Below are 17330 nucleotides of genomic sequence, written 5' to 3'. Positions count from 1 at the left end.
CTTGGGACTGCATTCTGCGCCTTGTCCACCATCACCATGGCTGGTTGGTTGGCTACTTCTCTGGATCTGGAGGTCCTACGTTGTCCTTGTTGGACTGCACCATCAATTGGTTGCGTCTCTCACTTTCCCTGCCAGCATCTTGCTACTAAGTGCTGGATTGTCTGGATTGAACGGTCTGCATCATGTCTGGCAGACCAAGTGCTGAGTGCTTGATCTCATGCTGCCCAAGTTTGGCACGTCTGTCCTGCTTTTCGGTCGAGTCTTTACCCAGCTGGTGGTACAGATGAGTGAGAGTTCCTCCAAGCTGCTCTTCATCTTGTTCTTGCCTCCTGGTTCCCTTGTGATGGTATCAGTCTCCTTCAGGACTATTACATGGCCTTGCAGTTCAAATCAGCCATCATACCCAAAATTACATTACAGTTTCCCGTAGATCTGGGTCGGGGGGAAGAGCGCGACAGTGTCACTTTCTATCTTGGTGTGCAGGTTAACAACACAGTTCTGTTCTTACTCCCTACAACCAGTGACTCTGTACCTTTCATCCCTCTCTCAGAAGGCTCACAACACTACAGCAGCACAATCAAGGAATCAGACGAGAAACAATCAACAATAGGAAATGTAGGGGTGATCACAATCTTGGATCCACAATCTTGGATCACCAAGCTCACAAGGAAACGCCACTACACTCTTTGTCTTTCCTGCCCAAAACTCTCTCTCTCCTGACTCTCTCTCTTTCCTGTGGGTGCTCCAACCACACACATATAGGACAGTCTGAGTGGTAGGGCGGAGCCAGTAACGAGGTGGAGGGAAGGCTGTGTCCAAAAGTCGGACCGGAACAGACCAGGAAGGGAAGCAGGTGATGAAGGGCATAGCAACAGGAGAAGGTTGATGGGAGTTCTGCGCAGTAATGATGATCTAGCGGAGGAGAATCAGGCCAGTGGAGGATGGATTGTTCCCTTGTTCCAATTGTTTCCTCCTAATCCCCATCTAGGGAGTGTTTCCTTGCCACTGTCTTGCTCATTAGAAATGTGAACCCATGGATTTGTACCCACGTATGTTGTAAAAAGCGAAATATAAATAAACGTGACTTTGACCTATGTGGGACAGCATCATTCCACATGGTCACCAGGGCGGTCCAACAAGCACTGCTCAGAAGGGGGTTGGAATCAACACCAGAGGCTCAAACCATCCCCTTCTGACAGAACCAGCCGTCCCGGCTCAGACCGGCCTACGCCTTTTCTGCACTGACGTTAAGAAAGAATACAACTCACCACCTCAACCCTAGACACTTGAATGTCTGACTGTGTTTAAAGTCAATTATATCATAAGTGGCTTCATCTAGGGAGCCGTGGAGGACAACACTTATGGACTTATAGATATACGTCATGTAGATTAGTCAGAAAAATGCAAGTCTTCCTTAAAGTGGATCTGGCAGATGTTTCTATTTTCTGGTGGTAAAGTACAGAATCTGTTCCACTTAACTAAGTACTTCATTAAGGTAATGATGCATCGCTACAATGCATGATGAGCAATAATGTGCTATTATATTCACACTGTATATGTGTGTGTATGTGTGTGTGTGCGTGTGTGTGTGTGTGTGTGTATGTGTGTGTGTGTGTGTGTGTATGTGTGTGTGTGTGTGTGTGTGTGTGTACGTGTGTGTGTGTGTGTGTACGTGTGTGTGTGTGTGTATACGTGTGTGTGTGTGTGTGTATGTGTGTGTGTGTGTGTGTGTGTGTGTGTGTGTGTGTGTGTGTGTGTGTGTGTGTGTGTGTGTGTGTGTGTGTGTAGTTCCAGTAGTGGAATCTTCCGGAGACTTTGGCAGTGGTGATGCGCTGCTCTCGGATGACGAAGATGATGATGTCCTGAATGACGAAGAAGAGATGGGTGACGACTATGATGATGATGAAGATGACGATGATGATGGATACCTGTCGTAATCGATTTCACTTTCTTTTTTTCTAAAAAAAAGGAGAAACCGAAAGAGAGAGATGTTTTGTCCTAAAGCACGATTTTAGGCAACTCTAACAGAGATCAGTACTAATATTACTAATGGCTTAGAAAAAGGTGTATCTCCCTCTTGCTGTGTAACATTTGTACAAAAATTAATACAGTTATTCATGATTTCTGTTTTACTTTAGTTTTTTTGGTTGTTATCTGAGAACAGGTGATGCACTGTAGCCCCTGACACAGTGTGTAGAAATGATCAGAGGGGTTTGACCAGAGATAATGTATTATGCTTAGAGGTTAGCATGGACACACACACACACACACACACACACACACACACACACACACACACACACACTAGGATAGCCACCTGTTCCGGTTTTCCCAGGACTGTCCCGGTTTTCACGTCGCTGTCCCGGTTTGTCCCGATTTTCCTTCTTTTTAATATTCGGTCCCGGCAAAAAAAAAATTTCATTTAATGTCCCGGTTTTCACTAGGTTAGTTCAAACGACTATTTAGACTGTTTCTCACTGTGTCCATTTTACACCCCCCCCCCCCCCCCCAACAGTTTACGTTCGCCGCCAACAATTTACGTTCGCTTATGACAAAGTGTCCTTGTTTTTTGTCAGACCTAGGTGGCAACCCTAACACACACACACACACACTTAAGCATGTGTCAATGCATAGGAGTCCTACTTTTAGTGAGAAACTCAAAAACTCCCTCTCTAAAGGGATGTACACAGAAAGACAGACACACACACACACACATATACACACACCTGATGGCATGACTGACACTTTATCAAAGTTCCATTTGTTGGTGTGTTTGTGTGTGTGTGTGTTATTTCACTATACCGTGTCGGTACCTTGTAACTGAAATGTTTCACTTTTTTGGTTATGTATTTTAATAAATTCCAAATGAAACCCTTGATGGGAATTTGAGATTAGTTCATTTTTAGATCAAATAAAAAATAAACAGGCAGAAGTGGGAGAGCCATTGTTATGACATATTCATGTGTTGATGGTGTTGTTGAGGACGGGCGTCATAAACGGGGTGATGCTGGGGTTAGACCTTCTCGTAATGCTGAACTAGCTTAGTGACTGGAGACATAAAACATTTAGTTTATCTACAGTTCCTACTTTTTCAGGGGGAGGGGGGGTTGTAAATTGTAGCGAACTATGAGCATTGGAGTTACAAGAAAAAACACACGCACACACAGAGAGACACACAAACACACACGTTCACACATTTCTGTTGCAATCTGTTACCTGTTAGTCTTAGGAAGCGTGGTGCCTTTGAGTAGAAGAGTGTGAGAATGCAAGAGAGAGGGAGAGAGAGAGAGAGAGAGAGAGGGAAAGTGTTAGGATATGTTAAGGGGTTCTAGCATAAGTTAGTGTCTTGTCAGCTCTTCTAGAACAGAGAGAGCTTTGCCTCTCAATATTTCTGTGTTGTTTTGGTTCGCTAGGAGAAAACATATGTGAATAGTTTGTATCTTACCATTCACAACCATGGGCGAAAAAACAAGGTAGTTAAACATGTTCAACCTGGATGTGTCCTGTCCATCGTTTCTTCCCTTCGTCTATGTTTGGCGTTCGTGTCCAGACCTTTAGTTTATGCTCTATAAGTCGTCCATTTTTGCTCAGTGAACACTTCATGTTTCTGTCATGTTCTGCAAAACTGATTCTGCTGCTTGGTCAACCGCACAAGTTTTGAGGGTAAACGTGAGGGGAGAAGGACCCGCCCCTCCCTCTCGTCCCGCGTCCACGTCAGTCCACCTGTCCTCACACAAGTGGGACAAATTATTCTTTCTTTTTTTTACAGTCTATGTAATATTTGCTGAAATAAAGTTCTATTGATCATTGACATTTTTTTCGGATGATTTTGTTGTGTAGTTCACGGTGCACACTGTGTGTGTGTGTGTGTGTGTGTGTGTGTGTGTGTGTGTGTGTGAGTGATGTGGTCAGTGCTGCATTATGTATTACAACCATGTTAATAATTTATACAGCACAGTTTTGCATCAGGCCTCTTTGAGAGCAGCATACACACACAGACATAAGTGCACACACACACACACACTCTCACACACATACTTACATGCATAAGCTTGGACATTTTGATATCATTATAGCCCAATCACTTATCTGTCAATCCCAATGTGTGTGTGTGCGTGTGTGTGTGTGTGTGTGTGTGTGTGTGTGTGTGTGTGTGTGTGCTGGTGGGTGTGTGGGATGGTGAAAACCTGGTACCTGTTCTATCCATTTGTTTATAATGTATTTGTATGTAGTTTTATTTTGTGCACACATGTAGGAAGTAGGAAGTGTACAGTAGTGTGCTGCAATTTCCATCATTCCCTGCTGTGGCCTTAAGCCTAGACGAGTGTATAACAGAATATATAATAAAAGTCCCTTAGGCACATACTGTGTCATCTCTAGTCCTGCCCCTCCTATCAATCAAGATTTTGTCTCTTGTCATTCTGTTTGGCCATTCCCTGTGTTATCCCCTTCAGCTGTGTCTCATTTGTTAATTAGCACCTGCATTTATATTGTTTGTGTTCAGTCTTGGGTTGTGGGTTATTGATGGTGATTGTCACTGTGATTCTGATGGTTATTGTGAATGTGTAGTTTGTTATCTGAGTTTGTTCTAGCGTTCAGGTAAATGTCAGGTTGCTCGTCGAGTCCTGCTAAATAAAGACGTGTGTGTTTAAACGGCTATGTCGTGGTATCAGCATATAGTTCAGCAGGAGCTTAAGTTCTCCCAGTTCTATTCTCTGAACTAGGACATCATGCCCACAATACGTGTCCTTTGAATAGGGAAACCGTATCTAGCTGAAGGGACAGAGCTTGTATCACGCAGACCCAGGACATGTTTGGGTCACGTGTTCTCTCTCTTCTTTCTCCTAAGCGCATCTTCTATAACGTGTCCCTTCACACAGCTTTTATATGGTCTGAGAAGGGCTGCGTGAGTGTGTGTGTGTGTGTGTGTGTGTGTGTGTGTGTGTGTGTGTGTGTGTGTGTGTGTGTCACTATTAGCTATTGTTAGAGAAGCTGACTCTGAGCTGCTGGTAGGTCTTGGATTCTTTTCGGGTCTGCAATGGAAACCTCTCGATGCCCAGCAGCACACGAGTGCAGACATAAGGTTGTTATAGCACTGCTATGACACAGCATAAAGGGTATGAGGATGTCCTCTTGCCAATAGAGCAAAACATGTAATGTGCCACATCATCAAACCAGTGGATGGTGGTGCCTGAACCATAAATGACTTAAACTGATCAAATAAATGAATAAATAAAAGAAGGGATGATCTGGCATGAAACTTCATCTTTGCACGTTTGTTTCTTCATACTGACTTTCTTTCTGTTGAGCCTCTTCCTTTTGAACTTTTATCAGAAAGAGTGGTTCTTTGATATTCTCAGGCTCAGGATATATCTTGGGCCGAGGTCAGCCCAAGGGTCCCTCACGTGCACCAGCACCAGAGAGGACATAGTGAGCCAGGTGTCATGATGTGTGTGTGCAACACACGTCCATGTTGAAGTATGTATGTAACATACGAGGTGGGTTGGAAACATACGGGGTGTGTAGGTAATATACGAGGTGTGTAGGTAATATACGAGGTGTGTTGGAAACATACAAGGTGTGTAGGTAATATACGAGGTGTGTTGGTAATATACAAGGTGTGTAGGTAATATACGAGGTGTGTTGGTAAAATACGAGGTGTGTAGGTAATATACGAGGTGTGTTGGTAACATACGAGGTGTGTAGGTAACATACGAGGTGTGTAGGTAACATACGAGGTGTGTAGGTAACATACGAGGTGTGTAGGTAATATACGAGGTGTGTAGGTAACATTCGAGGTGTGTAGGTAACATACGAGGTGTGTTGGTAACATACGAGGTGTGTAGGTAATATACGAGGTCCAAAACATTGATGAAATAAGAATAGTGTCTCCTAGTCCTCACGGTTGGCGTCTGCATCATTGCTCTTGTCTGTCTTGGATCATGAGGAGAGGATCTTGGGTATTGGCCTCTTTTACAGAACACAAAACTGGTCTCTCTGGGTTCAACCTGCTTTTGCTTGTAGCCACTTACTTGATAAGAGACACACAGAAGTTTATATTAAAGAGTATTAAAGAGTATCCATAATCTTCACTGACTATCTGTACGTTTGGAAACTGGTCAGACAGTAAACGAACACCATTAAACAAAGATCCGCAAACGCTTGCATACCTCTGAAAGCACATGGCACAACCCTGAACGTGTCTTAGTCTTACATTTGCGTTACATTTACATCATACTTAATTTACATTTAAATTTACATTTACAACATTTAGCAGATGGTCCTGCCCAGTGGGAGCCTGATACACACATGTTGGTAGAGATGATGGTAGATCCCTGCACTGCAGCAGGTACAGGACACTTCTGTTTGCTTTCACATAGTAGAGGCAACTAGCTATAGAGAATATATTAGAATATGCTAATTTATGGTAACTATAAGTTCAGTGTACATCAGGCATGAGTACCTGGTTATAAGTCCAACATGGGTTGCTTCAGCTTGCTTCAGTGTAGGGTATATCAGAGTACATATTGGCTTGCATGATAACTGTTACCATATGTAGAGCGTACAACATGTGACAGCAGCATCTATAACTATACTTTGATCTGTACAGGTTTGATTCAAACAATGTCTCAGTGGACAGGCTATAATCTTCTGTGTTTTACCTCCTGTTTAGTTTTATTATTCTGCAACCCTTTTTACGCCAAACACAGAACAGGCACACCTGCCTTCAGTGGGTGTTTTATTTTGTCACACTATAAACTTCAAATTCCAGAGGATTGAAACATCTAGTTTCCTCAAACGCAATTTAATTTTAGCACGCTATAATGGAATTAAACACACCTGGCTTCAGTAAATGCTATTTCTTTTTGTCATGCAACTTCGACTTCAACTTTCCCTTATAAAACTTCTGTTTACCACTTCTGGTGAGTTTAATAATCTGCTTATGTGGAGGTTTATTTATTTATTTGAGAAACTACTTGTGTGTAAATTTAAATATGCCACAACAACACCTCCACCAACAACACAGCACCTCCCTCCATTAAAAAGCAACACAGACCCAATCACTTCAGCACCATGGACAGGGACCAGATATAAACTATACGTTGTATTCAATTATGCCTCTACACTGCTCTCCATTATAAAGCAATACAGAAGCACCACAAACAGGTACAAGGTATAAACAAACACTCTTGTAGTCATGAAACATTGAACTCAGAACTACTGATGCTTGAGTAACAAACATGTTTCTAGCAATTAAAATAAATCTAAATGTCTAAGTCAGTGGTTCTCAAACTTTTTAGACAAAGTACCACCAACTGTCAAACGAAAAACCTCCACGTACCACCTACCTTGTTGACGGGGGGGGGGGGGGGGGGGGGGGCGAACTAGTAACTCATTGAATCATAGATGTGGATCAGAGGTAAATAAACTAGATTTTTTTTGTCGACGTGAGAAATCGGATGTGTGGCGTGTGAAGACGGTCAAATGCGTGTGTCTCACGCATTTGGCAACCCTGCTCATTACACACATATGTTATAATGTCAGGGTTGTCAACTCTCACGCATTGAGCGTGAGACACACGCCATCCACCGGCAATATAACACTGAATCTGTGTCCATTTTACGTTCGGCACCCCCCCCCCGCTCAACAACTTTCGTTCGCCCCCCCCCGCTCAACAAAATACACTCGCCACCCGCTCCAGGTTAAAATCTCACTCCAAGCGAACGTCAAAAGTTGGCAACACTGTAATGTAGTTCTCCTGTAGTTCGTGTTGGTAGTGGTTGGTTTACAGCACAAAAAGTCTTCGTGCGACATGCCCTCATACTCATATCGCACGTAAACGAGCAAGTTGGCTAAATCTGCGACATCTATGGATTCATCTAACTGCAGTGAGAAGCATTTACTCATTTTAATTCTCTCGGTCAATGTTTGTCTGACGTTGTCCACCATTTCATCAATTCTGCGAGTGACCGTGTCGTTTGAAAGATGAACCAAGTCGAACTGTTTAGCGACATTTTCTCCGCACATAATACGAGTAATCCCTTTTAGTTTCTGAATTTCAGGACTTGTCATAATTCTGTTTTAATAAAAAAAAATGTGTTGTGTAAAAAAAAAAAAAAACCTCAAAGCATCTTTTATTTTCCGAGTTCATCTGGCGTACCACCGCGGGGTGCTCTGCGTACCACCAGTGGTACGCGTACCACAGTTTGAGAACCACTGGTCTAAGTCATCAGATCGATTACAAGCAAATATAGTCACCAATTAGCTGGTTGTTGAAATATTTATTGTTTGAGAATCAAGATGTCTTTGTACTAGGCAAGCCAGCAATGTGTCTTTGTGCTCTGTAACAGTCGGAACCCAGTATTTACAGGTCAGTTTACTAACCTCTTGGCTTAGATATCTCCATAAGTATCTGACATCTTACCATGGCTGGCCGTCCTTCATCTAAACCTGAACCCCAGTACTGATCCTGCCGTTTGAAGAAACCCGAATGGTGGCTGTATGACTGGCCACTCAGTTTTCACTGTTTGATCATGTTACTTTCATCACTAGGACATTTATATTTCCTTTGTACATCAGAACCATGTATCCGTTTGATCTGTCCAATATACGATTAGCGGCAATGACCAGTAGTTTTTTGTATTTTTGGAGGCATTTTCACCTTTGAGGAACTGCCTATTGACTTCAACACATTCAGATGAGGCTGCAATCACACGCCAATGCACTTCAAGTTTATAATTTTACCTGTCCTGTATATGTCCTCATACAGAGCTAATTTTCCCTGTTTCATTTCTCCACATGGCTGCCCGCCTGCTTGAGGAATACTGAGATGAGGAGAGACAAGCGATCCATCCTGGGCCGGCCACCTCCTGCCTAACCGGATGCCTACACCATGATGGACATTATTGCATCTTTTACATTCTGTCTACATTCTGTCTATATTGTTGTTGTTGTCATGGTGACCGGTGTCGGCCAGAGGAGGATGGGCTCCCCCCCTGAGTCTTGGTTCCTCTCAAGGTTTCTTCCTCATGCAAAAAAACTAGGGAGTTTTTCCTTGCCACTGTCGCCATTGGCTTGCTCACTGGGGGCTAGGACTCGGCACTTGTAAAGCTGCTTTGTGACAACAACTGTTGTAAAAAGTGCTATATAAATAAAATTTGATTGATTGATTGATTGATTCAAGTACCAAAGTTATCTGTGAGTACAGCTATAGTGAATCACAGCTTCTGGACACATTTGGAAAGTGTCATTTATCCAGCTGTTTAGTAACGTTTAAAGTAAAAAGCTTTATGTTTGCGTAGTAAAGAACAATTGAGGAATAATCAGCTGTGGCTGCTAATACTCCTCTCAGTTGAATTTTCCATGTTCAATTAGTGCACTAGTTTGATGCACTATGTAAACATTCATAAAAGTTTGCCCAGTATTACGTTGCGTATTATTCAACATGTGGTGGAAAACTGCAAACGTGTAGAGCTGGATTGAGGAAAAACTGGGAATACTGGCAATAAAGAGAAATACATATTTGACCTGACATTAGTTTAATCACCAATATAGTGAAAAGTATTTTATATCAGGCAAATATAGACAGTGGAGAAAATATTTAGTATTTCATGACTGAATACGGAGAGACAAGTTGGCACATAAAGAAAAACCCACACCAGAAACAGTTACAGAGTGATGAGTCCCCCCCCCCCCCCCCCCACACACACACACACACACACACACACACACACACAGAACTGCTTAGCATCAGACATCAGACTCACAGTGTTCTGCTGCAAACTGTAACTATAAAAATATTGAGTATGAAATATACAATCACTGATGTTTGTGTGTGTGTATGTGTGTGTGTGTGTGTGTGTGTGTGTGTGTGTGTATGTGTGTGTGTGTGTGTGTGTGTGTGTGTGTGTATGTGTGTGTGTGTGTAAACTTGGAGAAAGGGGGACAACTTCAGGTCAGCGTTATTTTTTGTTTGTTTGTTTTTGTTTACACTGAACGTTCAAATTCATGAAACTCAATATAAAATAAAATACATTAATAATTCAAGGAAAAAACGAACAACAACCAACATTATTTACATAAGCCTCCTCATGTGCAAGAATATCCGTTTGGTTGTAAGGCAATGGTCGTTCCTACGCTCTCTCACACGGGCGCTGCTCGCAACTCCATTGGGCGTCCGTTTCCACGCGCTGTCGAGCAGCACTGCCTCATGGGAACTGTAGTTCCGAGTAGCACCGTTAAGGTTTCCCTCCTGCAGCGACTGCCTTGCCGGGGAGCGTCAGGGCTGGTCGGAGCAAACGCTCCTCCCCCACCCCTTGGAGAGCCAGCCCACTTTCCAGAGTGGGCGGGGCTTCATCGCACTCAAATAATACTCAAACACAGTTCGCTGAAACACAGGTCAGCTTGTGTCGTCTGTAAAACATGGGACAAAGTCTGCAGAACGGCCCTTGGCTGGAGAGCATGAATGAATAAGCAGATACACATCCTCTTCTTTTGGGTTAAGTGCATATTAAGCGCACAGAATTATGGGGGTTGTAGTGAGGGGCTGTGGCCTCTGTAACATATACTTTACGTACAGATTCTCTTCCTGTTTACAGCCTCTTTTGTCTTGTTTTAAAGCATTTGCTAAGTATGTTGAGCCAAACTAATGTCACCCACCCACACAAACAAAACAATGAGAGTTATTCAGTGGATACACATTACTCGTGGTCTTTGTTAAGTAGAATATGTTAAGACGTGAGTCCATCTCTGTTCTGATCGGGAGTACAAACCCATGTTCATGCTCGTTCCAAAACACACAGACGAACCACACTTGCGGTTAAAGTCTTCCCATCGAAAGTGAAAGGACACTGTAGATTTCGTATGGGTATAAGGGTCCTCGTTTTCCATCATCACACGGAGAGGAACGCACACATGTAAACACGCATGTAAACACACATGTAAACATGTCACATCAGCAACACGAAAATGTTTTTTTTTTTTTTTTTTGATTTCATGTTTTATAGGAAACCCCCCCCCACACACACACACACAAACACCCAGACATATACTTAAATGAAAATGTGCACACCAGCACGCATGCAGCACACGCACGTATATAACACACTCACACGCACGTATATAACACACACGCACGCACACATACAACACACACGCACGCACGCACAGTTTAGTTGAGCAGTGGCGATTGCTCTAAGACTGCAAGGGAAGCTCAGCTTCCCCTAAAATGTCAAAAAATAAGTGTCATTTTCATTGACTAAATATGCACTAAAACGCGCTCAACTTTTGTTCAGAATCAGCTTCTTATCGCTGGTAACGACGCGGCTTTCCTCTCACTCAGTCCCGCAGCTTCACAGCGCTTTAAACGGTGTGGACGCTGAGCGTCTACAGAGTTCAATAGCGAAGCAAAGAGTGCAGCGAAACGAAACGAGCCATTGGATAAATGCTGGGCTTTGTCCCGCCCATCGGACGATCAGCGTCTCTGGGGGTCTATGGGGCAGTGGGCTGGCCTCGGCTGGCCCGGACGCTCAGCTTCTGCATGATGATTGGATGATCTGTCTGAGGCTGAATCCCTTTTTGATTGACAGCGAAATGAGCGAATCAGCGATCTTTTGGTGTAAACCTCAGCGGGAGCATTTAATTTTAATTTTTTTTTTGATTTTCATTCTGTTCTGAGTTGAACCGGAGATTTTCCTAATCCTCTTAGCAGCATTTTCTTCGTTAAAAACGACTAGCGACAAATCGAGCTTCTATTTCTGGTGGTTTTTGTTGTAGCTGCTTGTGTTTGGAGACTGACTTCTAACACTCAAGCCGAAATTGAGCTTCCCCTCCTTGAAAGACCAGCATCCGCCACTGTAGTTGAGGTATGGTGCGGCAAAAGCAGCTGTTTTTTGGAACCAGCCTCTTCCGTCGGTGGAGTTCGCCGAGTCATGCGCGTAAACGCGGGCGGGGAAACGTGTGCCTGCTGTCACAGGCGGGGAAACGTGCTGCTCATTTCAGGACCGGCAGCCCTTCTCCACGCAGCGTTGTGAGGACTCTCTCCATGTGAGGACGTTGTGGGTGTCTAAGCTGTGCTACGGAGGCGGGTGATGTGGGACACGTGATTGGAGGTTGGAGTCCGGTGGGTGGCGCTCTCATCATGGCCAGCCACGTGTGAGTGGAAGGAGGCGAGTCCAGTGCGGGGGCGGAGTCTCTGGGGGGTGTAGGAGGCGGGGCTTCTCGCGTGGACGTGGCTTGGCTCCGGCGTTCCGTCGAGCGGGCGGTTGGGATGCAGCGAGTCCCGGGAACGCTACTTACGCACGTGCAGCGTCTCCTGGAACTTGGTGCTGGTGTAGCGAATATGGAAGCCTTTCTTACTGATGGTGTCGTCACTATGGAAGCGGATCAAGACAGCGTCACCCGCTGAGTACAGCTCCTCCCGGGGCGAGAGAGAGAGAGAGAGAGAGAGAGAGAGAGAGAGAGAGAGAGAGAGAGAGAGAGAGAGAGAGAGAGAGAGAGAGAGAGAGGAGATTTTTATTGTGTGACAAAAAACACACACACACACACATTCACAAAAATACATGCACGCATTTACACACAAACACACACACACACACACACACACACACACACACACACACACACAGGGCCTCAGGGCCTCAGCGTTTACCCCAGAGCCACAGAAGCGCCCGAGTCTGGGCGCCTGGGTGTCGCGGCCGTCGTAGAGTTCGATGAAGTCGTAGCCACAGTCGGCCTCCTCCTCCACCTCGAAGGTGGTGAAGGTGAGCTCGATGCTGTAGCTGGCATCCGCCACCAGCAGCCACTCACACTCCGTGTGGCCCGGGTAGTTGGTGTCTCCAAACTGGGTGTGGGAGTACAGGTTCTTCTGCTTGGCCTCTGCTTTCAGCCTGCCTCCACACTCTACACACACACACACACACACACACACACACACACACACACACACACACACACACAGTTGTGCATTGTTAGCAATGAATCATGTAACTACTGGTTATTTACTTAAACCATATCAGTGATTCTTTTACTGCTTGGTTGTAGGCTTATCCCGATCCGATATTTGCAAAAATGCGTATCGGTATCGGATCGGCAGGCACTAGAAAATGCCGATCCAGACTCCATGTCCAGTTTTTTTTTTTGAAAGTCCGATCCGGGTTTCCAGCGCACTCATTTAGATAATCCATTCCAGATTTTGCTGTGTTTTCGCCAGTGAGAGTAAAATCCGGTCCGCATTTTCCAGCCCACCTTCAGCACACGAGCATAGCATCTCTCCAATTTAGCTCAGTTGCATCTCCTAACCATTAAGACGGCCATGTAAATTTGATGTTATCGGTAAAAATGTCAGTTGTGTGGGATTATTTTACCTTAAAGGACGACAAAGACGAAGAGGTAGAGTGCAACATATGCCACAGTAAAGTTATGCGTGGTGGTAAAGCTGTAAGAACTTTTAATACAACCAATCTAAACAAGCATTTAGCGAAATACCACCATAAACAATATGAAGAGTTTCTAAAGAAAACCGAATACAAAAAGATCCTACACCGAATAAAAAAAGGTCCTACACAACTAACACTGGCAGAAAAGTTTGAGAACCGTGACAAACTGCCATTGAACAGTGCCAAAACCCAGGGAATAACAAGTCATTTACAATATTATTTGTACTGCTGATGCCATTTCTGTTTGTTATTTATTATTTAGTCTATTTTGAGTTTATTAATTGCTAAATAAACAGGTCAGTTTCTCCTTACCAACCATTGTGTATTATTCAAACACACCTAATTCAGCTGGCTACTTGTTATCAACAGTAAAACGTTTTTCAAAATGAGTTTGACAACAAAGTAAGTTGGCTAAATAATTTTAATACATGCTCGAATAGGCCGGTATCGGCTGATATCGGTATCGGATCGGAAGTGCAAATGAATATCGGTATCAGTTCGGAAGTTCAAAAAGCTGGATCGGGACATCCCTACTTGGTTGTCCATTATTTCATTTACTATTTATTTGGTCAACACATACCTGGCAGCTTTTCTTCAATATTATTCAAGCACAACACACTAATTCATTGAATGTTGGTTTATGATCATGCCAGGTTAGTTCCAAAGCAGACCTGAATGTACGGTAATGCACAAATCAGCCACTAGAGGGCACTGTATATACAGTTTGGCTTATATGGCTGTAAGGGGAGTAACACTTTTCAGGCTCTCTAACAAGAGGTGTTGAAAATACTGTAATAATACACTGTAATAACTGTTTAACACTGCTGTGGTCTGTCACTAAACTGGTCTTTTCCGGTCTGTTCCGGTCTATGTCTGGATTTCCCCAGCTGACCTGTGGTGTGCGTGGCCTGGAAGCCCTTGCGCTGCACGGAGGCGTCGGAGGTGAAGCGCAGGTGCATGCTGTCGCCCGTGGAGACCAGCGGCTCGGGCACCCGGCTGCCACACAGATGGCTGAGGATGGGTGCGTGGTCCGAGGGGCCGTCGAACGCCTCCAGGTGGTCGTACGCACACTCCTGGTGCTGCTCGATCTCCAACTCGCTGAACACCTGCGTGGGCAGAGAGAGAGAGAGAGAGAGGGAGACAATGAAGGGAGGAAAAGAAAGAATGTCATGCCTCGTGATGTCATGACAGACTGAGTGTCGCCGTAGTCCCTTCCAAGTAGAGATTTGGCGTCCCCAGCGAGGTCAGTTTAGGAACACCAGAGGAACATCAGATTAGGCCTCAGCCGAGGCCAGAGAACACACACACACACACATCTGAGGCCTACTGAAGTCACGAGAATGGCTTCAGTGCCATGATCAACACACGTATATGTAAAAAGATCTCTAACACCTATCCCTAATGTGTTTATTGTATACTAAGAAAGCCTGACATAAATGGAAATCACCAAATTTCCACCACACAACCACGAAAGCTATTTGAGGCGGGAGCCTTTAAACGCTTTTTGTTTCGGAAATCAGTTAATATACAGGCTTTGACTGTTTATATTTTGTCTAAGGAATTAAATATCGCATTGAATTTAAAGTTCTCCTGTTAACCTATAAGGCGTTAAATGGTCTTGCCCCACAATATCTGAGTGAACTCATTGATTACTACAACCCATCTCGCCCTTTGCGCTCCCAAAATGCTGGATTTCTCGTAGTTCCAAAAATTTGTAAAACTACAGCCGGAGGCAGAGCTTTCTCTTTTAAAGCCCCTCAATTATGGAATAGCCTTCCAGCTCCAATCCGAGACTCTGACACAGTTCCAATCTTTAAATCTAGACTTAAGACTCACCTGTTTAGTCAAGCCTTCAGCTAAAATTCCCCTTGTAAGGTGTAGGGGCTTGGGGGCCCCCAGACGTTGAGATTTCTGGTGATCTGAGATGTTGATGCTGTCATCCAGCTGTGTCTTGGCATTACTCTATTTGTGACTATGACTTGACTGGAAAGCAATGTCTCAGTGAGCCCTCATGCCTGTGGTCACCTCTGAACCTCTCCCTTTAGTTATGCTGCTATAGATTAGTCTGCCGGAGCCACATGCTGATCACTGGCACGTGAGCTACGTACATTTAAATCAACGGTGGTTTAAATTCATGTCCACTCAGTCTGTATTATCTATCTTCTTGCATGGCTCTACCCAAGACGATTGGATACAGGCACCTGCAGGCACCTGGGGGATAGTCTGGCTGCTGGTGGATGTGCTGATACCGGGGTTCACCTGGGGAGTAACACTGCAGTCGGAGCCTACAATACCAGCATCACTGCTCCGACACGGAATGAAAGCCTGGCATTCATCAACAGACATTTACAGTGACAATATCAAAACCCAGAACTTTCAATTCTACCTTTTACCTAGTCTGATTGTGTGACTTGTGTATTTGTGTGTTAACGGGCCGCCCAATGGAGGATGGGTTCCCTTTTGAGTCTTGGTTCTCCCGAGGTTTCTTCCTATTCCCCACCATCATAGGGAGTTTTTCCTCGCCACTGTCGCCTTTGGCTTGCTCATTAGGGTTCTGGACCCATAGTATTGTTAACCTTGTAAACCCTGTAAAGCTGCTTTGCGACAACTTGAGTTGTTAAAAGCGCTATACAAATAAACTTTGATTTGATTTGATTTGATTTAAGGAAGCGAAATTAACTATATAACATTACGGCATTTGATTACAGTAACGTGCCTATGAATCCACTCAGCGGGGTGTGTCCACACTCTGGTACTGAATTTTTTTTTGGCCCATCTCCACCCCCCCATCTTTGGAGGACAACTTTGTTTTTATAACAAATAATGGATCAAATAATAACAATTCCATATAATATAGTGTGAAGTGATAATTATTGGGGTTAGGTGGACCATGAGAGGATAGAGTATAGAAAAGAGGGGAGAAGAAAAGAGGGGGAGAGAGAGAATAAAAAAGGAAAGGACAGAAGGGCAGGGAGAAAAAAAAATTATATATATATATATATATATATATATATATATATATATATATATATATATACAAACACACACACACATACACATACATACATATATTCCAATATATACACATACACATACACACACACACACATATATAAAAAAAAAAACAAAAAGTAAATATATATATTTAAAGAAAAAACAATCAGCTCAAATTGCAAAGAAGAGCAAATATTACCCAAGACATATGGCACAAATGACTGATGTATATGTATGTGTGAATGTGTGTCCATGTACAACACAAAAGTGCAACATAGGATAAATGTACGGAATGTAATTGCCAGCGAGGGTAGAAAGCTGCGACAACATTCCCCCAGAGGCCAGAGGTAAGCAGAGAGAGACCCAGGAATCCCACCCGCCCTCGGCCCCCCCAGGAGCTGTGGAGTCCCAGGGCCGCACTTCCCAGTGACCCTCGCATGCCCGCCCCTGCAGGCGGGAGAGGGAGACCCCGGACAGCGCCCCCCCAGCCAAGGAGCGCAGGACCAGGGGAACCAGAGGAAACAGAGCCCACCCCCCTTGGGCCAGCAGCAAAGTCCCAGCGCCACTCGCCCCCGGGAACTACCCCCCACCCAGCAGGGCCCCCCTCCCGCCGAGGAGCTTCGGGTGAACATTTACATATGTTTGTGGAAGAACACTGGAGTGAGCAGGTAATTCTTCATCTTCCACCTTTCTCTGATCCTTGGTCTTCAGTGTGTCTGTATCAGTTACTGGGACACAATGTCCTGCTCTTCTTTTATCTGTTGTTCTGTCTTGGTCAGTGTGTCCACTGTAAAGAAGACATGAGGATATAACGAGGATCCAGCAGTGTCACTAGCACCAAACATTTTCTCTCCTCCATCCCTGCAAACCTTTTCTGCAGCAGGTTTCCCTGAGTGTTTC

The 17330-nt window shown here is 44.3% G+C and overlaps 2 protein-coding genes across 3 annotated transcripts in view; one reads left to right on the top strand and one right to left on the bottom strand.

Moving 5' to 3' along the window:
• The window catches only part of LOC143493636 (testican-3-like), a 36124-nt gene extending 32313 nt beyond the window's left edge, over positions 1-3811 (top strand). For both annotated transcript variants that reach the window (XM_076992181.1, XM_076992183.1), the window contains one exon: positions 1789-3811. In XM_076992181.1, coding sequence (XP_076848296.1) covers positions 1789-1937 — 149 coding nt within the window. In that variant the 3' untranslated portion in view covers positions 1938-3811. The remainder of the gene's footprint in view (positions 1-1788) is intronic.
• Positions 3812-12064: 8253 nt separating this feature from the next.
• On the bottom strand, positions 12065-16638 carry LOC143493611 (dorsal-ventral patterning tolloid-like protein 1). The gene is made up of 5 exons (XM_076992132.1): positions 16630-16638; positions 14329-14542; positions 12630-12900; positions 12302-12371; positions 12065-12193 (listed from the first exon to the last, which is right to left on the bottom strand). Exons 1-5 carry the CDS (start codon positions 16636-16638, stop codon positions 12065-12067), a joined length of 693 nt encoding a protein of 230 aa, XP_076848247.1.
• Positions 16639-17330: the final 692 nt, after the last annotated feature.

The sequence above is a fragment of the Brachyhypopomus gauderio genome, unplaced genomic scaffold (assembly GCF_052324685.1).
Source record: "Brachyhypopomus gauderio isolate BG-103 unplaced genomic scaffold, BGAUD_0.2 sc90, whole genome shotgun sequence".
NCBI classification, from domain to species: Eukaryota; Metazoa; Chordata; class Actinopteri; order Gymnotiformes; family Hypopomidae; genus Brachyhypopomus; species Brachyhypopomus gauderio.
This window is presented reverse-complemented; position numbering and strand designations above follow the sequence as displayed.